Source organism: Haemorhous mexicanus, chromosome 7 (assembly GCF_027477595.1).
Source record: "Haemorhous mexicanus isolate bHaeMex1 chromosome 7, bHaeMex1.pri, whole genome shotgun sequence".
NCBI lineage: Eukaryota > Metazoa > Chordata > Aves > Passeriformes > Fringillidae > Haemorhous > Haemorhous mexicanus.
This window is the reverse complement of record NC_082347.1, coordinates 38,073,583-38,099,961: the sequence shown is the minus strand read 5'-3', so window position 1 is coordinate 38,099,961 and position 26,379 is coordinate 38,073,583. Positions and strand designations below refer to the sequence as shown.

At 44.7% G+C, this 26,379-nt stretch overlaps 1 protein-coding gene across 12 annotated transcripts in view; it reads left to right on the top strand.

Moving 5' to 3' along the window:
• Positions 1–948: 948 nt before the first annotated feature.
• FGFR2 (fibroblast growth factor receptor 2) overlaps positions 949–26,379 on the top strand; it is an 81,304-nt gene continuing 55,873 nt past the window's right edge. For 2 of the 12 annotated variants that reach the window (XM_059852091.1, XM_059852090.1), the window contains exons 1-4: positions 949–966; positions 5,785–6,041; positions 20,925–21,191; positions 21,910–21,984. In XM_059852091.1, coding sequence (XP_059708074.1) covers positions 5,867–6,041; positions 20,925–21,191; positions 21,910–21,984 — 517 coding nt within the window. In that variant the 5' untranslated portion in view covers positions 949–966; positions 5,785–5,866. Of the gene's footprint in view, positions 967–1,455; positions 1,614–3,167; positions 3,597–5,784; positions 6,042–20,924; positions 21,192–21,909; positions 21,985–26,379 lie in introns of those variants that run through there. The other 10 variants (XM_059852099.1, XM_059852098.1, XM_059852089.1 and 7 more) reach the window with 9 other exon arrangements.

Here is a 26,379-nt window from a genome sequence, read left to right as displayed (position 1 = left end):
CCATCCCTCATAAAGGCTGCAGTAGGGGTGGGGAAATACATGCTGGGAGGTAAGTACATACTCTACAGAAAACTTCTTTTCAAGTTTTTGGTGTCTAGGTGTGTGTAAATAGTCTTACACTACGACGTGTGGCCTCAGTCCTTGAAAATCCCCTTGATCAATGCCACACACAACATATAAAATGTACAGTAGAGCTTAAATAAAGTAACATTAAATTGATCAACACTGATTAAATTTGAGGCAACCGCCACTTATTGATTTTGTTGTCAATCTGACTCTACACGAGCAAGTATTACACAGACTCCATATTCAAAACCTTTTAGTTGATGGTATCTAAAGCAAATGTTTTATTAAGCAAGGATCAGGCTAAGCTATATTGAATTCTAAATACCCATATTATGCAGTTTTAAATCTGTGTGTCTAAATAAATGATGTTTGCATAACTTTTTGACAACTTTCCCCATTTGGGCACCACACAGGTATTAAAAGTGCACTGTCAGACCAATTCACGGGGCAGCTGCAATCAAGCTTTGGACTGAGAAGCTCATGAGAGTGATTTTTGGAGCGGGTGTTATCCGACCACCCTCTCTAGATGGAACTGGCCACAGGCCAGCCATGGCTTCTGAGCCAGAAACACTTCAGGAGAGGTTTCGGGGACCGCTGCTGAGCTGGAACCATTTTCGCGTGAGGATGCAGATGCTGCTCAGTGCCCGGGTGCCGGTGCCATAGCCCAGGCTCACTCTCAGCGGTGGCGCTTTCCGCGCTCCCCACCTTTCCTTTCCTTTCCATTCCAACCCGCTGGAAAACTTTCAGCGGAGCAACCGTCCGGGAGCTGCGCGGGGTTCCTCCCCTTCAGCCCTGCGGTCGCACCGGGATGAGCTGTCCCGCTCCTCCGGGCAGGCAGTGGCTGGAGCGGGGAGTCCCCGCTCCCCTCCTGCCCCTCTCCGGGGCCGCCAAGTGCTCCAGGTCCGCGCCGCGGGGGCATCCGCGACCCTCGGGCGGGGTGGGGGCTCCCGGCTCCGCACCTCCGAGGGCCGGGCGGGGGAAGGGGCTCGGCGGCGATTGGCAGAGCCCGGCAGCGCCGTCCAGGAAACGGCTCGGGTTGCAGCGGGGGGAGTGACCGGGGGAGGAGGAAGGAGCCGGAGGAGTGCGCCGAGAGGGGGAAAGGGGGGAGAGAAAACCCACCTCCCACCCGAGGGGGCTGTCGGCGTGACAAAGCTGCGGCGGCTCGGGGCGGGCGGCTGGATGGAGCGGAGCGGGACCCGCGGCGCGCTGCTCGGCGATGCCCGCGCGGGGGAGGAGGCAGCTGGCGCCGGGCACGGCGGGCTCGCCCCTCTGAGTCGGTAGCCGCTGCGGCCGAGCCAGGGCACGGCACGGGACGGGGCGCCGGGCCGGCTCCTGCCTCGCCTCGCCGCCCTTCTGCCTGCCCCGGGCGCGTCCCGCGGGGGATGCGCGGCGCTGCGCCGCTGCGGGCTCGCCAGCCGGGGCCGCCCGCGCAGTGACCGCGGCCGCAGCGACGGGAGTTTCGCCCCGTCCCGGGAGCCGCCGCTCGGCACCGCGCCCCAGCCCGGGAGCCGCCGCGGAGCGGAGCCCGCCCGGCGCTCTCGCCGCAGGTAAAGGCAGCGGGCGGGCCGGGGAAGGGGCGGCCCCGGGGCCGGGCTGGGGGTCCCGCCGCGCTCTCGGCGCTGTGTGCGCGCTCCAGCGCTCCGCGGGGCTCGGGGATTCCCCCGGTGCGGGGCTCGAGGCGGGATGTGCCGGTGCGGGGCTCCGTTCTGCTCCCCGGTGGAGCTGCGGGTCGGGTTGTGGTCACTCGGTCGCCGCTGCGGTGCGGGAAGCCCGAGCAGCAGCGCTGTTCCCCTGCCTTCCCCGCATCCCCGCGGGTGTCTTTGGGGACGGTTCCAGCGGTGACAGCAGGACGGGCAGCACGGGCTGAGGACGGGGGGCTCGGCCCCGGAGGAGCAGCTCCGCCTCGGTACCGGCCCCGGCTCGGAGCCCCGTGCTGCCCCGCCGTGCTGCGGGAGCGGGGCCGAGGGGCACAAGCGCCCCGTCTGAGATACGGGGGGAGAGAAATCGTCAATGAAATATATATTTAAATGCAAAACGGCCCCTTCTAACTGGGACCCATTATGCGTTTGGTGTGAAACGCTATCAACATTTAAAACTTTATTGTCTCCTTTGTACCAAATCCCTGTAAATCTTCCACTAGCCTTTTCTCATTTTCATCTGAAAAGCCTGTTTGGGCTGAATAGACAGCAATCAGCAGCCTCTGGACTTCTCCCGCTCTCTGGAATGTCAATTAAAATGCAGATTTCCCCCCCCCCCCCCACCCCCTCCCCGATCTCTTGGTGGCAAAAGACTTGAGAAAAACAGGATAGTCCTGGAAAGCAAATGAAAGAAGTTCAAACAATGAAAAAGTACTGAAGCTGCCAGCCGGTTCCCATTAGTCCATCAGAATTAATGTTTAATAGCTGTGATGCTCAGATTTGCTTGGAGATTGAACTCTGCTGAAGAGTCTTGTTAGATATATATGTGTATATATATTTTTATTGACGGATGTATATTTCTGCATTTTCTGTCCATACACAATTCCTCTGTCATTGTGTATGTAAAGCTGTTAGCTTCAAAGCTTCATCTACCTGGATTTTTCTGACGAACCTACTGAGCTTTTGAGCGCTTGAGGTTTCTTTGTGGAGGGAAGATCCATATTTCACTCAGATTTTGCTATTCCCCGCCTAATTGAGAAAGATGTTGAAAAGTTATACAGTGAGCAATGTATTGATTTGGTTAACATACTCTACAAATCGTACTGTCCCTGGGGAGTGATAAACATCTTATAAACAACAATGCAAGTAGATTAAAAAGAACACTGAGCATTGAATTTAATTAATGCCACTGCTGAACAAGTACTACTTGTTTGTGTGTGCGAGTGTGTTTAAACTGAAGTACAGCTTGGAGGAATTTGGTTGGGCTCCCAAACCAGTCTGCTTTCCCATGCTTGTCAGTTTGGCAAAGAAAATTTGGGCAGGTATGTGACGAGGTGAAAATTGACTTGATGAGCGAGTGGCAAGGAGAGCCATCAATCATTGGGGGCTGACAACTCCTCCCCAAAGTGTAGGCTGAGAAGAGAGACAGAGTTCCCTTTCAAGGGGAAAAATAAACACTACGTGTGGCTTTCACTGAGTCTGAGACTCCAGGAGGGATTATGGTATTGTAGTCAGGAAGCCAGAATTGTGGAGGCCAAAAAGCATGCTGGGGCTGTGTTCCAAACATTGAGATAGAGGTACATAATTATCCAGCACAGGAGGTCTTTCCAGGGACTCGTCCCCCAGCAACTGTGGCAATTAAACTATGAAAAGAATTTGGTTTCGTTTCATCTTCTCTGGACTCCACTTCATTTGGGAGAGGGCAACCCTTGAAGCCTGTTTGCTGTCCTGGTGGTAGAGTGCTTTGGCTCCATGGATGGGTGCAGAGCTCTGATTTGTGCGTTGTTGCACCTTCACAAGCCAGGATTTTGGGTTCGCTGCTGCCCTGTGGGTGAAGAATCCCTTCTTTCTGCCGGCAGATGTTGAGGTGCAAGTGGCAACAAGAATCTTCAGGTGAGGAGACGCGTGGCCAAGTAGCCTTGTGCTGCACTTCAGGATTTAGGATAAGGATAAGAACCTCAAATGTGCTTTCAGTGGGGTTTAGTGAAGTCTGAAAATCTGAAACTGCAGGAATGTCAATGGAATTAATGCTCTCGGAGTCTGAAATACAGGCTGTCGTTCTGGTATGTTTTCTTTCTGCAAAACCACGATGGGATTTTGCATTTATCAACATAGACTTTAATCGGAGTTTACAGGATGATTTATGGAAATTAAATCAGCATTACACCCAGGCTGTTAATTAGGGGTTTCTACTCACTTTACAGCTGGATAAACTGAGCTGTAGGGCTGTGGCTGCCAGACAGCGAGGTGGGCAGTGGACCTGGGTGGTGGCATCCAGGGGGGTTTGCTCCACTCCTGCTCCACACACAAACTGGTCCCAAAGACAGAGCTCTCTTCAGCTCTACACCTGCTCCGTGCTTATTTAGAGAAGGGCTGGGCAAGCTCTTGGCAAATGTTTGTGCAGTGGTCTGGTGGTGTTTTCACTGGAAATTTAATGGTAGTTGCTAGCTTGTGGTCTGGGGTGCTGGAGCCAGGCTGAAATCTTTACAGGAGGGACAGGGCTTTGAGGTGATACCAATGGAGCTGGAAAAAGCTTGCCCTGAAGTAGCAGGGATTCACCTTGTATTGTTTTCCTCAAGTGACTTCTTTATGCCATCCAAAACCTGTTTCTACTGACTCCAGAAGTTACTGTGTATAGTACCCAAGATAAAAGATACCTCAACAGCATTTGTGAACTTCGTGGCAGCTAGCACAGGGCTAATAAAAATCAGAATCAACTTTTTAAATGGTTGGCTTTATAAAGGGAGAATCTGTGTCCCTGTTTCAGCTTGCTGAGGTACCACACCAAATCCCAATGACAAGGAGTTTGGAGAAGGTTTACTTTATCTCCACACTCCCTGACTTTTTCGGTTTTTTTAGTTTTTTTTAGTTTTTTAATTTTCAAGTGTTGAGGGCGGGAGGGAAAAAGAGGTTTTGTGTTATTTTTTTCCCCTTCCAGACAAGCGCTCTCCAAATTGCAGTTGAGTTTCATCACATCTAAGATGAATCATTGACCAGATTAGAACAGTTGCTGCAGTTACTTGTTTTATCCATTTACTGAGGTTTTACTTTTATTTCTGAAGCGGAAAATCAGGTCTAATTTTCTGCTTGAGCTGTTAAATCACCCTGTGAGGAGGATGCTCTTCTGACCCTCACCTAGCATCTGTATGGAGGCAACAGGGTCCCCTGAAGGGAGTGCCAGTTCCTTTGCTGCCACTTCTCTGTCAGTCCATGGCTGGATTGGCACTTAACTCCATCCATTTAAATTCATTTTATTGTGAATAAGATAGACTTCCCCCCCCACCTCTGAAAAATATATCTCAATAAGCATCATTGAGTGACTGAGCAAAGAAAGTTTTGTGCACATAGCTTGGCATGTGTGGATGGAAAGTGGTGCTGGGCAGGTCTCTGTGAAACTGCAATCTGTACCATATTTTATACAGATTTAATTAATGCACTGTAGCAAACCAATATCACTGCAAAGACTTGAGCCTTTCACCTGACCAGGACTCAGGGGCTTCCAAAGGACACTAAACTGAGTCAGAAGAAGGTACATCCATGGGGGAGCTGGAAGTCCTGAGTTGAAATAGTCTTACAGATTTTTCCAAGTCTAAGCAGTATATTTTTTCAACTGTTTTTCTTATGGAAAATTACTGCAAATTTGTCTGGCTGCAGAACTGCCTAGGTGTAGGAATGAAAAACAAGGCAAACTTACATAAACCTTCAAACAATAACAAGAATATAATTTGTATAATTGTGGTAATTTTGCAGCATTACAGGTTATGTGCCTGCACATGTGTGTGCCTCTCATTTTTGAAAACCTGTATGTTTTTCTGTCAGTAAAATAGCTCTCAATATGTGCTGAGAAGTGATTTTGTGAAAACAAGGAGGACTTGGTTACGCCTCAGGTGATGATGGAAACTGCTAACAGAAGATGAAAAGTCACTCACTTTTCACATATTCTTGAAGCTGGAAAACTATTTTTCCCATCCTCCTGCTCCCCTCCCTCAAACCTCAGCTCTGTTTGAGGCTTTATGAAGGTTTTTGGTTTGTGTTTGGAGATGTTTTTGCTGACAGTGTTAAATCTCTCTCCTCCCCGCAGCAGCAGCCGTCGTTCCAAGGGAGGAGGCAGTACCCTGGCCGAAGGCACAGCTTTCTCTCCATGCTTCTCTAGAGGTGCTCAGATGGGATTAAAGTCCACATGGAGATATGGAAATGGACCAGGAATTTACTCTAAAAAGATGGTCAGCTGGGATTCGGGTTGCCTTATCTGCCTGGTGGTGGTCACCATGGCTGGACTTTCCCTGGCTCGACCTTCATTTAATTTAGTTGTTGAAGACACCACGGTGGAACCCGAAGGTAAATCACTCTCAAATACTTAATTCCTTAAAAGAAGTTAATTTTAAATGCTTAGACATCTGAAATAGAAGTCAAGATCTTTCCATGTGCTCTGGTAAATCTAAGGCAAGTAACAGAGCAGCCCTGGAGAGTTACGGTTTCTGACTTTCCCTGCTCTCGCCCGGGCTGTGTTTGTACAAGCGTGAGTTTGTTTATTCTTGTGCAAGCCAGTGGTGTCAGTGATTTCACTTGGGACTGTCATCACGTTGTATAATCAAAGTGTACAGATGAAAGTTTTCAGGAACGGGTCTTTAAGGAAACCAGTCCGTGGCACTTTTGTGCTGTTGTGTGTTGCTGTCTCAAGGAACGAAGTGGCTGCTGCTCTTTGAGATTGTCTTAACCTGAGGAGTCCAGAGAAAAATGAATCTTAGTAGTTTTCATTTGTGAATGTTCAGTTTTGCCAGGCACTCTGCAAAAATGGTATTGCAGCTTTGTTGGTGTTTGTACTCAGGACAAACTTCCCTGCTGCTGTTAATATCCAGGCACAATTGGTGGTGCATTGTCTGGATCACAAGTTCTGAAGGTGTGAATGCTGAGATCTCAATAGAAGGACTGGAGTTTATTACTGTGAGAGCAAAGGCCAATCTAGACCTTCACGTTGAAAGAAGTGTTTTGATAAAATCTGTTTTAAGCCTGCACTTGTTGGTATGTTCTTCTAGGTTTGTCTGTTCCTCAAGCTTTGCAAAGTGGTTTTCTTCTCTGGAGCTCAGGAGGGGCTGCTTTTTTATTGTTGTGGGCTGATTGTGTTGAAGAATGATTTTACTGTGTTGTGCTGGATCATTTCTGCTCTCTGAGCATCTGGGGGAGGAAGTGAGGCTTCTTTCATAAGGTTGTATCTGTCTTTGGAGGAGTGATCACAGTTCCAATAACTCAGCTGTCAAGCTGATCTAATAGTCCACAGAGCATTTCTGACCTGGCAAGCTTGCTGCAGAGAGTTTGGCCTTTACACATTCTGCTACTCATGTCCATGGACACAGCTTCGTTTTTATTTAATAATTCTTCATGCAAAACTTATTTGTTTCTATCCACTGCCTCTAAAAATAGACGTCACCAGCTAACGCATTTTAGAATCCACTCCAAGTACATTTTTATTGATGGCAGGGGATGAACTATTTAGAGATGATGAGCCCTCTTCCCTAGCAAACATTCCTGAAAATAATTCTCAAAGAATAGCAATATTGTCATCTGTCAGCCACAGAGACTGTTGATAGCAAAAATGCTTGTTTTTTTTTTTTTCTTTTGAAGGTAACCTGAGACTTAAAAAAAAAAAAAGCCCAACTCTTGTTGCCACTTACTGTATGATTTGTTAATTGAACATCTGGTGCCTTTTTGGCTTTTCAGGAGAATGACAAAATCATGAATAATTCTGGTTTTAGACTAGCTTTGTAGTGAGGTCCCCTAATTTTTTGGGTTAAGTCAGAAATAATGTAATTGAAGACTGGTGAAGTGTTTTACAGGAAGAAGAGTAATATTTTTTGAATGATGACTGATAATTTTGCAACTTTTGAGGGAAAGAATAGCTTTTATTATTTTGGAAAGCACAGTTTGAGAATATGTGTCTCTTACACACTGAATATGTTGGGGGTGGAATCTGGGTTTTATCAAAGAGTAAATTGTTAAAAAAGATTTAAAACTTCTTTCCTGGGCAGGAATGTTACTGATGTGAAACAATTTTAGATGTGAGAACCCAAATCATTACCAGAAACAAGAAAAAAAAATCAGAAAACGCTTCTAAGTTAATAGCATAATAAGAGCTTTTATGCTGCAGAATACAGGGAATTGTGTGGGATTTATATCTGAGATTTGGGAAATAAAACCTCCTTTATGTATTTCATTAAACCCTTTGATAAGAAACAACAAACCAAAACACAACCAAGTTTTTACACAATCACCTTCTCTGGGTTCTGTCACTGCCACCCACAAGCTCTCCAAGCCCAAACCAAAAAAACCCTTCAAAAGATCTCTTCAAAGACAGAGCAGACTTCTTTTTTGATTTAGTAAATGCCAAAACGTTTTGGACTCAGCTAATTTGGGGGTCAGGTGCTCAATAATGTAAATTTTTAGTGGGGGTGCTGACTGCAGTCATTAGAGCTATGACATTTCATGCCAGCTGAGGAGCTCGGCAGGGCCATGACCTTTGGTGACATTTGCTGATCTGCTCCTGAGTCTTCCTTCACGGGCATGCCCTGAATTGTCTGCATTTATTTATTTATTTTTAATACAAGGTGCTTGGATTGTTATTGTTTATTGTCTTAGTGACTCAAACTATTGGAAAAGTTGTACACAACATTAACAGGAATTGAGATTTCTTCCTTTGGGTGTAACAGAGAAAAATACCTTCTCTCAGCTATGTGTAACTGTAGGGGCATTTGAAATCATTTCCTTCAGGGTGTCTGGCTGTGTATTAAAAATACTAGAGTATGTGCTTTAGTTCCAGCAATATTTATCTAGCAGGGTGATCAGCTGATGGATATGTGCAAGATGTCATGCATTAAGGGGGTGCTGTGCTTTTTGGCTCTTCTCAGTCAGTCTTGAGTAAATAAATATCCCTCTGTGACCACTGGGTATTACTCTGCTCCGTATGAAAGTGTTTACACTGAAAATGGCATCTTGATCCACTGTGAGTGGTAATGTTGGTGCTGATGTTGTGGGATCCTGAGTGTGGTGGATCTCAGCTGTGGTGCTTTATTCCCAAGCAGTGATGGCAAAACCTGGGGCTGTTGAGCTGTGTGAGCAGAAACAGGACCTGTAGGACTTCTGTGGGGACTGTCAGCTCTCAGATCATATCTCACATCAAGTGTTTACATACATGTTTTTTGTCCTAGGGGAGCAGAGAGACTTTTTCTGCTTTTAAATATTTAGAAACAAGTCTCCCCCAGCGTGTACAAAGGCACCATTCTCTCAGCCTGTGTGTGCCCAGGCCTTTGATGATAGCCAGCGTTTCACAAGGGCTCTGACCGCACACATGGGTTGAAGGCTTACTTTGTGAGCTGAATAATTAGTTTAGACATCTATTTGATAAATAGTGAGCTCTCCCTTGACCTCCCCTTGGCCAGGCTGTGTGTTATCATCCTGCTGGGGAGCTAATTTGGTCTCTTACCCTCATGCAATGCCTTGACACCGTCCTTGGAGCACCCACTCAAAGCCCCTGCCCGGTGTGGTGACAACGCGTTTCAATTCTTTTAATTTAGGTCAAATTTCAAAGGATTAATTTAAGCTTTCCACAAGGGACAGCCTATTTCTGTGTCCTGTGGAAAACACAGTAGATCAGAATGGTCCTAAATTTGGGAGGTTCCCAGGGGCAGCAGGGATGGGGAGAGATCCCCTTTAAGGGGTGACGTGTGCTTATGGTGGAAGTGAATAAAGAGTTTTTCTTTGGGATTTACTCAGTCATGGCCACTTGCTGACACTAAACAACATCCAAAAATAAGTATGTTCAGCACAGCTCCTTCCTTTCTGCAAAAGTGTCGAATCATATGAGCAATGTACCTTCATTTTTGTCAAAATGTTGGCAGTGCTTAAAGATTGACGTCACCTGTGGTCACAGTGGTCAGCACTGTCCACTCGGAGATCCTTCTTTAGCTGCTGTGACCTGCCTGGGTCAGGATGTGGGATTTTGTGAGGTGCTCCAGTGTGTGGAGGAGGGATGCTGTGGTGGTGGGATGTCCCCTGTCCCACTCCCCATCCTGGGGTGTCCCCATGGGTTGTCTCCAGCCAGTGCCGCCCTGCTGAGAGGTCACAGGGCTGGGGGGACCCTGCACATCCATCATTTTCCTGGCACAGAGGTGGTGTAGAAGCACCAGAGTACTGCTTCTAGTTTGGTAGGAAAAAAATAAAGCAAATGGTTCACCCAGGGTTCTCTTTTGGCTGTTTTATTTTGGCTTTTTCTTTTTTAAACGAGAACAGTGGCTTTGATATCTGTGAGTTAAATTAAAAATTCAAACCTATTAGTTAAATCAGAGTCGGCTTTATCTTTTTAATTTCTTTCCCTTTTAATTTTATTTCATGGAAGGGCAATTATTAAAGCCCATTATGGAGGAATGTGACATCCCCACAGCTTCGGGTGAGGGCTGGCTGCCCTTTCAGGGATCTGGTTCAGTAAGTTATTTGGCCCAGTACAGGATTTGCTAGCTGAGATTCTGGGGAATTGTACAAGCAGCCAGATTAAATCAGTCTTAATGTGTCCATTCTGTGTTTAAAATCTGCAGCCCTTTAGCAGGGGCATGGTCTTGAGCTTCAAACTAATTGGACATGGGTAGGGTTGTTATTTACAGTCAGTGTTGATGAGACATTGGGAGTTGGTAGTCTCTCAGTGTGGCTACTATTTTGCAAAGTAGCAGAAATAATTGCATGTTTTAGGCTTATCTGCCATCCAGCTGAAGCTTTTTGAAGGAGTATAATAGTTATTAACTTTTGGGAATTTGATTCCTTTAGTGAGAGTTTGTTTCTTTAGGTTTTTTTTTTGAGCCAGAAGATTTTCAAAGATGCTGAGTTGTGAGGTTTTTTTATCTTTTTATTTTTTTTTTAAACCACTTGTATAGATAAAACCCCAAACCAGTGGCCAACTTCAATGAATGCATAGTTTCCTAATATTAAAATAGTTCTTCCTTGGCAGGGAAATAGCAACAAATTTCAGCCCATAGCAACTTTTTTACAGGCAAATTTGAAACCTCTGAAAGCAGAATTTACAATGAAAATGCTGACATCTCCAGTTATGCAAGGTTGTGTATGCATGAGAAGATGGACTATTGTGGTGTTTTAATAATAACCATAGCGTAGCCCTTAATGAGCTTATTTCTATATCCAGCTTCACAAGAAATGATCTTTAAATGGCTTTAAACAAAAACATTCAGAGATTGTGTTTTCTTAAAGCGAGTATTTAGTTTTGGATCGGATGGGAATGCTAGAAAAATACTGAACTATGTCTTTTTCTGTCATTTCTAGAGAAAAATTCCTTATTGGAAGTGTCAAATTTTCAACTGTAAAACATTTTGAGACTCTTCAAAATTGAAGCTTTAGAGTGGAAGAGACTTTCTTCGAAGCAGTGCTCCTGAGCTGTTTAAATCTTGTGTTTTTAAAAGAACCATCACCCACTTTAGCAAGTTATGTCTTGTCTGTGTGTAATAGCACACCTGGTTTGACTAGAGGAGAAAATTTATTTCAGTGTAGTTAAAGAAGTGCAAAATTCAGGCTGAAAAGGGACCAAGAATCCCAGCTGGACAAGTGGGAGCATCTTCTGCAGAGGACACTGATTTGTGTTGGTGGTGGGAAACAGGGCAGTATTTGGTTTGGCATGGAGCCTTCCAGTGTAAAATCATCCTCTGAGCAATTTGGGGACTGATTTGGAGCAGAGACCTTTGAGTCGAGGTTCAGCACATTGCAGGGTGTGTTTGGAGTGGGTTTTTTTGGGGGAGATTTGGCGCAGCATGCTCCCCAAATCACAGACGCTGTCTTGCAGTACCAGGGACTAAACTGACTTTTCAGCTGATTGAAAGAGAAGTTGGAGCAACTGAGCAACTTTGGAGCGACTTTGTAAGAGTCAGATCTTAAATAAGGACCAGATTTGCAGGAGTTCAGCAGCCAGCAGCTCCTGTTATAATTACGAAACGTGCGCTGGGAGTGCCAGAGCTGTTCTGGAAGTTTGGCCCTTCGGGTTTCAGTCGGGGCTGGGAGCGTCAGCAGAACTGCCTTGGCATTTGCTCCTTGGGGACTGTGCTTCCCAACCAGAACAGTTGCAAAACAAGAGATTCTGTAAGAGGAGTGGATTTTTTTTAAATGTGGATTTTTTTTTTAAACTTTCAAAACCACCTTATAATTTATGAACCGACTGTGTATGTCTCCAGATTGTCCTTTCCCATCTCTTAGTAATCATTGGTGGTTTCTTTAGTGGTTTTTTTTTTTCCAAAGAACCCTTTTATAATGTTTTTTTTTTTCTTGGGCTTCTGAATATCAGAGCACCTGATACTGGGATGTGTCTTGTGGGCTTCATTTTCTGCTGGTTCAGGTTTTTGTGCCTCTCGTCACCACACAAATGCAATTATCCATATCAAAGAAAGGGACAGAAAGCTGAATTCTACAGTGCTGCTTTGTTCACTTGCTGTGCTATTATTATTTTAATTGTATTTTTAAAGTGACTGTAAGTGAAAGCATTTGGTGAACCCCAGTGAAGCTGAGGAGTTGAGACCTGACCTACTTTCATTCCCCTCCTCACACGTTGCAGGTTGTGTGTAATTATTGCTTTTCCTCCCCCACAAAAGAACTGGCTCATCAGTTTGGGACATTGACCCTGTCAAGCAAAGCCACAAGAACTGGGAAGAGGGGAAAATTCCTTTGTACCAAAGAAATGGCTTGCATTTGTGAGGGTTTACTGGAAAGGGAAATGTGTTGGAGGACAGGAAGGGAGAAAAATGAGCAGAAGAGGCTGGTTGAGGACAAGAAAATCATAGTTTGGTTGTATTTGATTTTTTTTTTTCCTCTTAGCTGTTCTTTTTTGAATAGAGTTTTGTTACATGGAAGGAAAAGGCAGGAAAATAGTTTTGTGACACCTCAGGCTTTCTCCCAGGGGACCTGTGTCTGGTTCTGAGTGGGATGCTGTGGCTGGGGATGCCTTGGTGGTCTGCACCCACCAGAACAAGGCTGGAGGAGGTTCTGTTGTGGTTGGACGGACAGAAATTGATCAGAACACCATGCAACGACTTAGTTTTTAAACTGTATAAAAAGTTGTGGAGTAGAAAAAGTCATGCTATGCTTCCTTTAGGATGGGCTGTGTGGAGAGGTGAGCTGCTGGCAGGACCTGCTGCTGGGCAGGAGCAGAACCTGCTCTGGGAGACTGGCTTTGCAAGTTTGGAAAGCGCCCTGCTCAGTGGCTCAGTGTTGCAATATTTAATTTGTTTCAAGGAAAGTAATATGACTTCTAATCCTGAATGCCACCTGACAGTTCTTGAAAATAATTTTAAACACCCAGTTCAAATTTTGAGTACTTCTTGAGCATGGTTCTGTTAAACATTGTTTATTTATGAAAATTAGTGCTGTTGAGATACTACAGTATTTATATATACAGTACCCAGATTTCCCTGATATTGTTTACTCAGCAGGGTAGCACAGGTATTTCAGCCGTGCAGGATTAACATGGAGACTCTAACAAATCTGCAGTGAACCACAGCTCAGTAATAGCTCTTCTGGCAGTTCAGAAGGTTTGAGCACTCTTCCATTAGTATGGCAGAGTGCCCAGGAGTCACTAGTACCATCAGGAGTGATGGAGGTGTTTGGAATTTCAGGTGAAGCATTGTGTGAGAGCTTGTGTGCCACCTGGAAGGGCAGGTAGCCAGCCTGGCTTTTCACTTCTGGGCTTGTGCTGCTCTTTCTTTGTCCTCACTGGAGACTGTCCTCTGTGTGGAGCTGGAATTAAACAAGCTATGATGCCTCTTGCCTAAACATTGCTCTGGGTTGAAAGGGAGCCTGGTATGCCTTGAGGCTTTGAAGTGTTTGGAGAATATCCCGTGGTTTATACCCATGTGTGTTGTGGATGGGACTCTCAAAAATGCTGAGAGGATGTTTTGGGGATATTGTTTCCAGTGCCTATTTTCAAATCCCGCTTTAGGAAGTGGGGGGAGATGAATTTCAGGGGAACAGGCAAGATGAGACTTCCAGACGAGCTGCTAAAATTAAGAGGATTTGTATAGTCAAGTAAAAATGGGACCGTGTACAAAAGAAACAACTGCTGACTTGCTTGTAGGGAATCTGAATAGATGTTCTCTGCATCCAGAACTAACACTGCAACATTGAATTGTGCAATTTTTAACCTCCCAGTTGTAATTTATTTCTTTTGCACATTGAACAGTAATAGTCTTGAGCATGGACTTTGGCAAACCTGGAAGAAAAAGGTTCTGTTTTTATGTTTGGATCTATGCTATGATTTGTTCAGATTTTATGTTGCTCTTGAAATGCAAATAAAGAACCTGAAAAAGAGCTACAGATTGGAATAGATGGAAGAAAATACTAAGCCCAAGAAAAACCTTTTGCAACCAAATATACGTGCTTGTATGCTTTCCCAAGGCTGTACATCTTATTATGGAGCCTTTCCCAAGCAGACTTTAAGGCTGGGTTGAACAACAGGAGCTGGTTTAATTGCTCTGCCACTTGGTTACGTGCAGAGTTCAGTCAGGGAGATTTGAAGTTCTGGTCTTGCTGAAAGAAGAAACAATAAGAAAATGTTCCTAGTTTCAAATTCTGCTTTTTTAGAAAGAGAAGATTAATTTTTTTTTTTTTCAGCTTTTCATTTGAGGTTCTGGCAAAACGTGATTCATTTCCCCTTTGTATTGTATAATAGATTACATGAGAAGACTCTTCTGTAATGAGTTTGAAGAGCAGTTAATTATTTTTGAGATTGTGTTACATGTGTCTTAGGTTTGTTGTACTCCTCAGTTCACTCAGCAGAGACTCCCACTCTGTTACTTTAGGCAGATGGTGGAGTTTATGACTTGAACAGAAATGGTCAAGATTTAGTGCCTGGAACAAAGCATTCACATCCTGAAGATGGCCTTTAGTTTCTCATCCAAGTGATGAAATTAGAGAAGGCAGCACAGTAATTTTAGGGGGTTTGGTGTGGCTTCTCAAGGCTGGGGGTACTCATTCCCTCCATGGTTGCCAAGTCTTTGTGCAGAAGCCATCCTGGTTCTTTCCTGTTTCTTGCCCTGTCTGCAGACCAGTCCTGTGGTGCTGCTGTGTGGAGAACTCTTCATCCTGCAAGGAGCAGGCTGTGCGGAATGGGGACAAACAGGAAGAAGTGGCAGGGCAGTTCCCAGCAGCAGGAGGTGGCCTCGCTGGTCTCTCTGCTGTTTACTTTGAACTTGGCATGCTCTGAGTCTTCCCTGGCCTGGCTTCCAGCAGCACAGAGCACAGGGCCAAGCCCAGGAGCATGTGATACTTGGCGTTTTTGACGCAGGTTGCGCGGCTGTGCAGCCGTAACTCAACAACCACGTCTATAAAGACAGGTAGGAGCAGGCAGGCTACGAGTTGTAGGAATTTCTAATCTCTGCACGAAGCCTAGACAGGTATAATTTCTTTTTCTTTGGGAATGAATCTTTCCTTAACCACGGGGTGAGTGAGACACATTCGCCCAACTGCTTGGCTTGGTCAAAGCCCTGATGAAACTTTTCATGTCCCTCACCCTGTGTCAACCAACATCCTCGTGAGGTTTGGTCCCACTGCCCTCCTCTGCTGGGTGTGATGAGGTCTGGGTGGCTGTAGCCACAGCCAGATGCTGCTTGGGGACTGTTACTTGCTGCCAAGGAGTATGACCCAAGACAGATAGGATATAATCACATGGGGATAATTTTTGGTTTTAGCAGAGATTTTTTCTTGTCCAAGGAGTCCGCGAGTGGCAAAACGCTTTGTTGCTCACCAGAATTTTTTATTTTTCTAAGCCTTCAAAGCTTAGGAAAACAAGATATAGTGCAGTGTAATATTTTCCCTTACCCATGATGACATTGGCAAGTTATTGCAATTGGAGGAGATTCACTTTTTTTTAGATGGTTTTAGTATATGTAGCACTCAGTAGGAGCTGACATGGTCCAGGTCAGTGTGGCTGGAAGCTCGACACTTGCTGGAGCACCAGCCACGTATGATGTGGCAACTTTATTTTGCAAATGTTCATTTCCAGGGCAAGAGGATTATTCCTGTTTCTTACGTAATTTTTTTTGGTCTGGTTTCATCTCTTTACCCATCAGATGATTATTTCCTTATTCTATAAGGATAACAATACTAATGAACATGCCAGGAAAAAGTTATTTTGGAGAATCTGGCCCTTTGTTTTGTGAAAGTCTGTCAAACAGAGCAGCCCAGGAGTTTCTGTTAAAGGAACAAGTGAAGATGTAGGACCTGCTACATATTTATGTTTGTAACTATCATGGATAGCTCTTTTTAAGTTTTGTGTTTGAAGCTTTTCTACAAGGCCCATATCTTTTTCTTCAGATTTGAGCAGCTAATGTTTTTATACATTAGATGGGGGGAAATGATTCGTGCTCTTTGGAGCCTTGTTTAGGGACAAGGGATTTAAAAAATAATAAACTGTTAGTGTTTTAAAGTTATGGGAGGTACTGTAGCAATTTGGAAAGGAAAGTGTTTTATCAGAACAGAGACTTCCTGATGGTGCCTGGCAGAGGCAGAGCTGGGCAGAGCTGGCAGCTGGCTGATAGTAACAGTACAAATGGGACAGCAGGAATCCAGTGGCTTTGGAGCAGCTGATGGATGAATTGCAAACACTGTTTTGTGTCCCTTTGTCTAAGGAGCCTTTGTTTTGCTGTTGGCTAATGGGAGATGGTCACCATGGCCAGGAATGACTCTCTGAGTCTTTTGCAGGCTGATTTTATCACCCATTGTCAGAAGAGGGCATGGAGATCCCCTTGATATTGGTCTGCCAGCTTAAATTAAGGGAGAGTCACATCACCTTGTCCCTGGGAGGTGGGAGGGAAGGCTGCACACCTGACTGGTGATACCTGGGCTGCCTCCTGCAGAGAGCCTAAAGCCTTGCAAAGTCATGAGACCAATTTGACATCCCCATTCCACGTTGTTCATCCAGTGTGGTCTTGCTGGACTTCCCTCAACGACAGGAGAACCATGAGGAGGGGCAGGAGAAGCAGCAGTGGTGGTGGTGGTGGTGGTTGGCAGCCTGGTGTTCCCTGTGGGGACATTCAGTTTTGCAATGAACCTCTTGGATTCTTGACAGGTCAGGTCTGTTGACCCTTCTGGGCACACTGTGGTGAGTGTTTAGTTATTTACTAAAGCCTTTTGAAGTGAAAGTGGCTTGATGGGGTCTGAGGCTTTTGTGTTCTGGAGAGCTGTGTGAGAATCTTTGCTGGGGTTAGCTATTAGCTGATGGTTTCATTATTTGGCTCTGTAACTAAGTAACTAAATGACTTGAGACTTAAGATAAGCAGCTCTTTGTTAGCATTTTATTAAATGGAGACTAATAATAATGATAATAATAATTTAAAACCTAAGGAAGTATAAACCTCTCAGTGACACAATTTGGAACAGAAATGTGATTTGGAATACAATTGCATATCTTAATAATCTGAAATAGAGCAGTCAGAGTGTCCCCAGTCCTCTATTGTGGTCATGGCTTTTATACAAACAGTCTTTACTCCCCTTGATGGCTGGATGGCATAAACCATGCTGTGAGGCTGCATGAGCAGGCAGAGAAAAAGTTCACAGCTGTTTATGTAACAGCAGCTTGGTTTTCCATGGCAGTATTGTTCAACAGCTCCACCTATAAAGTTTAAATACGTTGTGTGCACCACTGTTACAAATAAGGATGTGGCTGAGGCAGAAAGTAGCAGAAGCAGTGTCCCCTGTCCTGCAGTGTTTAAGAACACCCCGAGTCATTCTGCATGTGCCTTTGTTGCTTATTTGGTGTTGTGAGGGGTGGCAGACAGGTGTAATTCATGTCAGGTAGTGCATCTCTGCAGGAGGAACCAATGCCACAGTTACAGGATTTGCAGGATTTGCTTAAAAAGGAATCCTTGCCTCCTTAGATGGTTTGGACCTCTCTGCAATGAGCTGGGACATCTTCAGCCAGAGCAGTCTGCTCAGAGCCCTGTCCAGCCTGGCCTTAAATGTTTCCAGGGATGGAGCATCCACAGCCTCTCTGGGCAACTTGTGCCAGTGCCATCCTCATTGTAGAAACTTCTTCATATCAAACCCAGCAAAAGGCTGGTTCACAGGCCTCTGGTGATGGCTGAGGGCCCAGTTCCAAGGCAGAGCTTCCAAGAGGGCTGGAGGAGCTGGGTGTGATAGCAGGTCATCAAGCCTTGCCTGTGGAACAGGGACAGAATCCTGCTGTCAGCCACAGGGGAGCCACTGGCTCGATGGTACAGCATGGACATGAGCTCAAAATTTGTCCCTAAATTTCAGAGCAGTGCAAATATCCCTGTGTAGTGTCCCAGGGAGAGTTAACTTTGCAGCATAAGTTGTTTATGTGCTGCTGGAAATTTCTGAACAGTTTGAACTGGTTGATTTTTGCAGTGTAGCTTTTGGGTGGATTCATGCCTCAGAATCCCACCTGTTCTCTGTTTGCTTTTGGGCACCATTTCAAACCCACACTGGAAAAAAGTTTATAGGCAAACATTATAAAAAGTGACAGTCTTAAGTGCTGCTACATTCTAGTTTGGCAACACAAAGGCTTACCTGAAATAACTCACAATTTCCAAACATGACTTCATTATATCATGACAACACTTTGCTGCATCTTCCTTGATACTCTAAAGAGAAAGAAGTGGAGGAGGATAATGTATACCAAATGCTAATACCTGTTTGAAACTTTTCTTTAGTGTACCAGTGATTTTCTTTGCAAAAGGATTTTTTTAATTGTAACTTTGAAATAAATTGCTGTTCTCAAGTTTGGATTTGGATTTGTGTTTAAAGACACAGTGAAAATTTGGAGTTAGTAGTTTAAAAAAGAGATGAAATCAGGGATGTGATGTGAAAAAATTATTTTCATTTTAATTTCCTTTTAATTGTGTGTGGGCTCATCCTGTGAGTTTCCTGGCACTGTTCAGCAGAAGGCTCTAATGCACTTAAAGGAGGTTTGAGGTATCATCACCTAAGGTGGCTTTTAAAGAAGTTTAAACAGACATTTTTAGACTCCACTATATTGCTGGCACAGTGTAAACTCTGTAAAAGAATTTTTTTTTGCAGGTAGAGCATTACAAAGAAGTCTTACTAACTTCAAAGTAAATTAGGTGCCTGGCATCAGGTACCTTTTTTATTTGACAATAAAATATAATTAAAAAAAATTTCTCAAGTAGACTTAAACACGCTCATTACTGGGATGAAATATATGTAGAAAGGAGTCCATGCTCATTCTGGAAATTCAATTTCTAAGAGCATAATGTAGCACTCAGTGAAACACCTGCTTTGCAGACCTGTGGGTTCGTGACTGTATCAGAAAGATTGAATTAGTTTATAAGAGGTATAAATCTGGACTGGAGCCTGTCCTAGACTCTTGAGATGGAACTCTGCATGCTAGGAAGTTTAGAGACCTTGTTATAAAATCTAAATCCAAGAAGTTTACAGTCTCTAACTGGTCGTGTTGGGATGGGTTTCATGTGCCACCTTGGTGTGATGTGTGTGTCAAATCTGTTGTTTGAGAAAACATGTTTGCCCTAATGAAAAGGCAGGAGAAGCTTTGATAAGGCACATTCCTGTAATGACAGGATTGCAGGATGAGTGGGAGAGAAATTGAGTCTCCAAGTCCATCAGTAGAACCTGATACCTAAATGCATGAGTGCCCCACCATGCTGGACCCTTCTGGTGCTCATGGAATCATATTTTGAGCTGGAAGGGACCCATGAGGTCCAACTCTCTGTTCCTTTCAGGGCTGCACAAACCTCACCTACTGACACAACTTCAGGATTTCCAGACTCCCATCTCCATGCCTGCTTGGACGTGGTGCTTGTTTCAGGCATCCCTGTTGAAAGTGTGATACGAAAAATGACAAGCCAAGGAGGAGGAACACTGGTTTCAGGGGTTTGGCATTCTTAGAGGGAAGTGTGGACATCAAAGAGCCACGTTTCAGTACTCCCTCAGAGTCCCAAGCAGACAGAGAGGTGTTTTATTTATTCCTATTTATCCACACAGTTGGTGCCTGTGCAGGGCAGGACGTGTCCGGGGTGCACGGGGAGCAGCTGTCTGTGTGCTCTAACCCTCCCCAAGAGCAAACAGAAGATGCCTCTGTGCTTCTTTCCTTTATTTACCATTCCTGCCACCCTTGGCGAGGCCCTTGGGAGAGGGATAGTGTGGTGGTAGGGACAAGCCAGTTCCAGAAGCAGTGCCTGTCTGTGGGACAGCCTGAGCTCATCGTAGGTGTGTGGAGCCTTCCCACTGCACTGTGGAGACAGTCTGGAGTGCCCGGGGCTGCTGGTTCTTCCCCCTGCTGAGAGCTGGCCCTGCAAGGGGGCGTGAAGCTCTAGTAACTATAGGCAGATGTAGTTTTCCAAGGATGTTTTTTTGGAAAAAGACTGTGGTTTGACATTCTTCTCCTTACCAAAGGGAGCTGAGGGATGAGCCATTGCCTTCGGAACTTCTGCGCATACTTCGACTTTGAAAGCTTTGCTTGTGCTCCTGGGTTCCTGCTGGATTCACTTGGGAGAGGTTGTGAAATAAGTAATGAAGCAAAAAAGAATTTAAAGGGAAAAGTTACTGCCATGGAGAGAAGTGCTGGCAGTGCAGAAGGCAAATGTGGAGACTTTGTGATGGGCACAGGGAGAAACATAAAAGGCATCATATATACTGTGTATAGGAACCCGTGGTTATTAGCTTAGTGAGTGAAGGGGGTTTTGGGCATCCTTTTCTTTAAAAACTGTGCTTCCCAGGTTTTAAAAATTAAAAAGCAACCTAAAATAAAGGCAGGTGGAGAAAGATAATTATTCATTTGAATTGTGGACCCAAATGCTAAGACAGAAAATGGAATTTGCCTTTTGAACCCCTCCTGCTCCTACAAGTCCTTTGAAGCCTCCAGGTTCTGCAAACCTCATTGTCCCCTGCTCTTTGTGACTGATGAGAAGTGTCATGTGTTGGTGTGGTGCTGGGGACAAGGGACATGCCAAGACACTGATCAAAAGTGCCTGAGCTTTACTCGTGGTGAACTTCTTGAAAATAACTTCTTGAAAATAACTTCAGTTTAATAACACAGAACACTGGGCTAATCTGGACGAAACTTTTTTTTTAAATTTAACGTAACTTGATTTCCGTGGATCAAAAGGGCCTTCACTGACCTGTGTTGGAAATTCTCTCCTTTCCCTTCTCTTTCTTCTATTTTTTCCTCCTTTCCTTCCACCTTCGCAGAGCCGCCAACCAAATACCAAATCTCTCAGCCAGATGTTTACTCAGCACTTCCAGGAGAGACGCTTGAGTTGCGCTGTCAATTGAGAGACGCCGTCATGATCAGTTGGACTAAGGATGGGCTCCCTTTGGGGCCTGACAATAGGACAGTGATTATTGGGGAGTACTTACAAATTAAGGATGCCACAGCCAGAGATTCGGGCCTCTATGCTTGCACTGCTGTTAGGACCCTAGACAGTGATACTCTGTACTTCATTGTAAATGTTACAGGTGAGTGAGTCAAACACAGGTTTTTGCATGCAGAAGCTGTAAGATGTGGTGTTAAGACAAGTAATGACCTAATATGAAACTGTCCACTAGGGCACAGTGAGTTGAGTTCTGTAGCTGTAAATTTTATCCCCGCATTTTAAATTTTCTCCCCAAATTTTGGGGTTTTTTTCCTCCTTGTCCTGACCCTGAAATGGGCTGTTTGTATCTACTCCATTTGGCTCCATGAGCTCTACAGAGATTAACAGCTGTTGTAGAGCTCTCTCTTTTATGCCACTCTGACAGGATTAAATTAGACAGAGTTGCTGTGATGATGATAAAGCCATTAGAATGAATACAGATTTTTGCCCCCTGCATCAGAAGAGGAAAATGTGTTCTTATATCCTTCAAGGTTACAGATAAATTGTTCTGGAGATGCTCAGTTCTGTTCAACAGCATTTCTGTAACAGAAGTTAAAATATTAAACAGAAAGCGATTTTTGCAATTAGAAAACTCCCTTGGGAAACTCTGTAGCACTTCAGGACTATTAGCTAGTTTTGTTACAATTTTACATGGAAATTGCACATTTTGTGGCTGGATTTTCTTTTTCTCTAGCTTCTGCACAACTAACATAAACACTTGTTCTTCTTAATATACAGTCTTAAGATGTAGCTTATCAATTTGTTTTTCTGTAAAAAAAAAAAAAAGCTGGTGTAAAGACTTGGTTGTTTTTAATGTGCAGATGCTCTTTCCTCTGGGGATGATGAAGATGACAATGATGGGTCCGAGGACTTTGTGAATGACAGCAACCAGATGAGTAAGTAACAGCAAACTTCCAGAAGTCACTAGCAAGATCCACGTGGAAAATTATGTCCCATCTCTTGCACTCCTGTCTTCAGAGCTTCTTGATTGTTAACTGCATGTACTGTCAAATCTTTGTCCTCCTCTGTTTTCTGTTTCATGTAGCTCGTAACTTGGAAAAGAAAAAGAAAAATAAACTAATATTCTTTTGAACGTGCTTTTCTGGTCTGTACTTTCTTTTTTCCCTTCTTCCTGGCATTTCTGCAGTTTCCTTTCTTTCTGAATCGAAGTTTGGTCTGTGTCTGGTTTAGACTCTGACAGATGAACTAACTTTTCCTGAACCTGAGCAGAAATTCAACAGAAGAAACAATGATCCAGCTCATTTTGTTAAAAGGTGGTATGAAAACTTAAAAAAAACTAAGTTGTGATGAGGAAAATCCTTCAATCCCTAATCTCACCAGAAATCTCGTCAAGGAGAATGAATTTGGAGACAATGAGGTTCTTTTGTCTGCAAAGACCTTAAGGTTTGTTGCAAAGAAAGCGATTCAGTGCTAAACCCACATTTTGTGTTACTTATGTGTGATGAAAATGGGCTGAAAGTGTCTTAGACCTATCTGAATGTGCTAAACTTTGTCCCTTTAGAGAATTCATAAAGCTATTAATAAGCTCTAAATAGAGCACTCTCTAAGAGGAAAAAAAAAAGTATGTAAAATTGATATTGGCTCCTGATGCCACTGTGCAGTGCTGCAAAACCCCCTCAGTGACTGGTGGTTTGCTGTCACTGGTGCCTGGTAAAGTCCCTAACAGAGAGAGAGAGCACAGAAATCCTTTGGGGGAGATGTCAGTGAGCAGCACCCACAGTGGGCAGGGTGCTGCTCTGCCTGGTCAGCAGCTGGCAGCTGCACTGCAGCTTGGAGCACTTGTTCAGGTGAGAAAGCACCAGCCTGATTTTGGCTGCCCCATTTAGTGCCTTCTGTGTGTGGCTGCCCCCGGCCTGAAGCTGTGAAACTTTAGATGCTATTTAAAGAGATATAAGTTCCTAGCTGCCTGTTTGGCCTCTGCCATCTGTTAGTGTGATTAACCCCGGGCTGATGCACAGGTGCCTCTGGAAGGGGCTGAGATCAGGCAGCTGGAGGCTGCCCTGACAGAGGAATGTAGGGGTAAAGAGAATTGGAGAGCTTGGAAAAGGGACACTGCTTTTAGAAGAGGTTGTCTAGGCAAAACCCACCAATCCAGGCACTATTAGCTCTGCCGTGAAATGGAGCCATGGTTAGAAATTCCTGTTGGGAAACATTTCTGATGTTTGCTGCTCCTTAAAGCTTTACTGCTGTTGGTCAGAAAAGGGCTTGTGATATTGTCGGTGACAGTTGTGCTTCTGATCTGCAGTGGTGGCTTTGGTGATCCATTGTGAGCATAAATAGCTTTTGGGAGAAGTGAATGACCTGCTCTCAAGGCAGCTGTGCTCTGTGATGGCCTCAGAAGGATTCCTGCCCTTCCAGCCACAGGGAGCAGTGCCCAGCGGTTGCGCTAATGACGTTCTTGTAAAACGAGCTATCATTTTAAGCTACTGTTAATCAATCTTGATTGGGGAGCTGGTGAAAGGCCCTTGACAGTGTCCATCTGCTGGGACAGGGGTGTGTGCTGCAGCAGGGACCAGCACACTTTCCCTGCCCTGAGTGAAAGATTCCTCTCAGGCGTGAACGTTCAAACATCGCGGACGGCGGGGAAAGCGCAGCCGTGGAGATGGAAGGGAGGAAACTGCAAAAGACAGATTTGGGCCTGAGCTGAGCATTCCACAAGCAACTCCTTGTTGGTTTGCTCTTTAAAAGGTGCCCACTGTCTGCTGAGGAAGCAGCACAGCCTCGCAGGGTCTGAGCTGGAAGCAGGAGGGTGGCTGAAGGGTCGCGGCACCGTGTCCCTCCAAGCGTTCCGTGTTCAGTGAAAAGTTGCGTCACAGTAACTCCCTTGGACTAATACAGGGCTGCTGAAGGAGGGTTGTGATTTGGCAAGTTATATGTGAAAGTCAGGGGTGGGACTTGGTGTGGTGTGCCTTGTAAGCCTTCTTTTCCTCTTACAAATTTTCTATCACATCCAAGAGGCCACATGTAATTGAAGGTACTGTGTTAGAAGGCAGATGGAGGAATGAACCAGGAGCTGTCTTCCCTGGGTGTGCTGTGGGGCAGGCAGTGTACACAATGGCCAAATGCCCTTTACTTCCCTGCCTGTGGGATGTTGAGCCTGGCAAAGTCCACGACCTCACAATAGTCCCTGGCTGCTGCTCTTCTACAGAAGTCTTTTAAGTGTTTCCTCAGTCATGGTTTGAGCTTTGCAGATCTCAAATGATTTAACTGATAATTTACATACAAATTATAGCTGTGATCATTAAGGATAAGCAATGGAAATTGGCCTGGTTATGCCTTTACTGATGGAAACAAAAGGCCATAGTCTTCAAAGGTTGTTGCTTTTTGATGAAACAATTCTGATAAAGTCCAGCTGTCTTGGCATGTTAATTATGATGAGATGAGGCAGGAAATGGCTGTAGTGCCTTCAACAGGAAGCTGAACCTTGGCATTCTCATTCCTGCATACTTAAAACTAAAACAAACCTTTTAGAACTGTTTTATTTACACTGCTAAGTATTCTTTTAAGCTGTTTTATTTTCTTTGCCTCTGTTGCAAATACACATTTCAGAGGCCGAGGTTTCCGAATGCAGGTGGAGAGGCTGTTGAGGAAATCTAGTGTAATTTTCAAGGCTGCCCAGAAAATACAACTGCTCTTGAAGGCAGTGGGGGCTGTAGGTGACTCTGTAGATGTGAGGAGCAGCTCTTCCTTGGGAGAGGAGGGCACTGGTGTGTACCCACGTGCCATTTGACCACTGGCCATGTGTGTATTTTTCAGTAAGAGGCACGCAGAGCAGATTTCACTCTGTGTTTGCTGTCCCTTCAGCTTGACAGATACTTTAACTGTCTGAAAAAAAAACCACTGTGGTAGATTTGTTCCAGACTGCATCCTGAATAGCTTTTTATTACTTCCAGCTTTTGTTGAAGGGATTAGTGCTGGTGGGGAAGGTGCAGGATTGGTGCCACTGCAAAACAGTCCCCTTTCTCCACAAAATGGCTTTGTTGGCAACTCGAGTTTTCCCCCTTGTTACCCTAAAGATGGGCCTTAGCTTGGTTCTTGGAGGGTCATCTCCAAGGAGTTTCTTTTACAAGCTTAAGTGCTGGTCATCATTCTGGCAGCAGTGGAAAAGACATTGCTGGCACTTACTGCCTTGTCCTTGTTGTGATTTTGAGAGGTAGCCCTAATTTGAAGGATTTCTGTAATCCTGATCTGATGCTGGCAAGGCAGCAGCTGTTGTGGTGGTTGCAATCAAGTCCACCAACTAATTTATTCTGAAGACCTCTGGGTAGCCCTGAAGATGCTGCTGCTCTGCCTTGAATTCTGGTCAGGCAACTGCAGGCTTTATGACTTTTTTTTTTCTTATCACCCTTTAAACAATTTCTTCTGGGCCAAGCAATGGTAAATTGGCACCAAGAACAAAAAGTATCTAAATGTAATCCACATGCTGTTCCTTTCATGCCTTGAAGAGTTTCAGAAAGGATGAAACAAGGTTCAAATTCATCAAATCCTGTAGAGTGGAAACCCACTCAGGGGAGCAGCAAAAATTGGATGTTGCCTAGAAGTGTTTTTTAATTAAAGGTCAAATACAATAGTGCTGAAAACCTTGGAGGAGTTTGATGTGGTCACTTATGGTGCTCTGTTGCCTGCTTGAGGTGCTTGTCAGGCAGGCTTGCAGTTGACTACTTTTGTGTTTCTTTGTATTAGATAAGTCCAAATAAAAACTGAAGAGTCCTGAAGTGAAGTGGTCCCCTGGGCTTCCTAATTTCAATTTCACATGCAGGAGATTTGGCTGATTAGATGTAATGTCTGTGCAGTGTGGGTCAGCAGGATATTTTCTTCACTAATGAGAACTCTGAGCAATCAGGAATTCCCACCCATTCCCCTGCTGCTCCTTGCTGCTTCATGCTGGAGTCTGCCCTGTGAACTTTTAGCAGTGGTGCCACCTACTTCACCTGTCCTGGTGGCAGTGATGGGATGTGATGGACGTGGCCCATGAGAGCAGTCTCACCTGGTGGTGTCTGCTCATTACCTGTGTTCATTATCAGTTTTATTGAAGCTCAGTGTTTTTCCTCTCAAGAGAAGTAGAAGCACTAAAAGGTGTTTTAGGTTATGATGATTTAATCTATAAAGAAGAATGCTGTGTGTTAATCAGATCAATCACTGGATGAAAGCACAATTTGAGGGCAAGTGTGATGGTTTGTGGATGTTGCTGCCTTTTCCTCTTTTCCTTGAACATGCTGAGGAGCTGCCAAATGTAGGATGTCTTGAAGCATTTTCAGATGGTGCTTTCC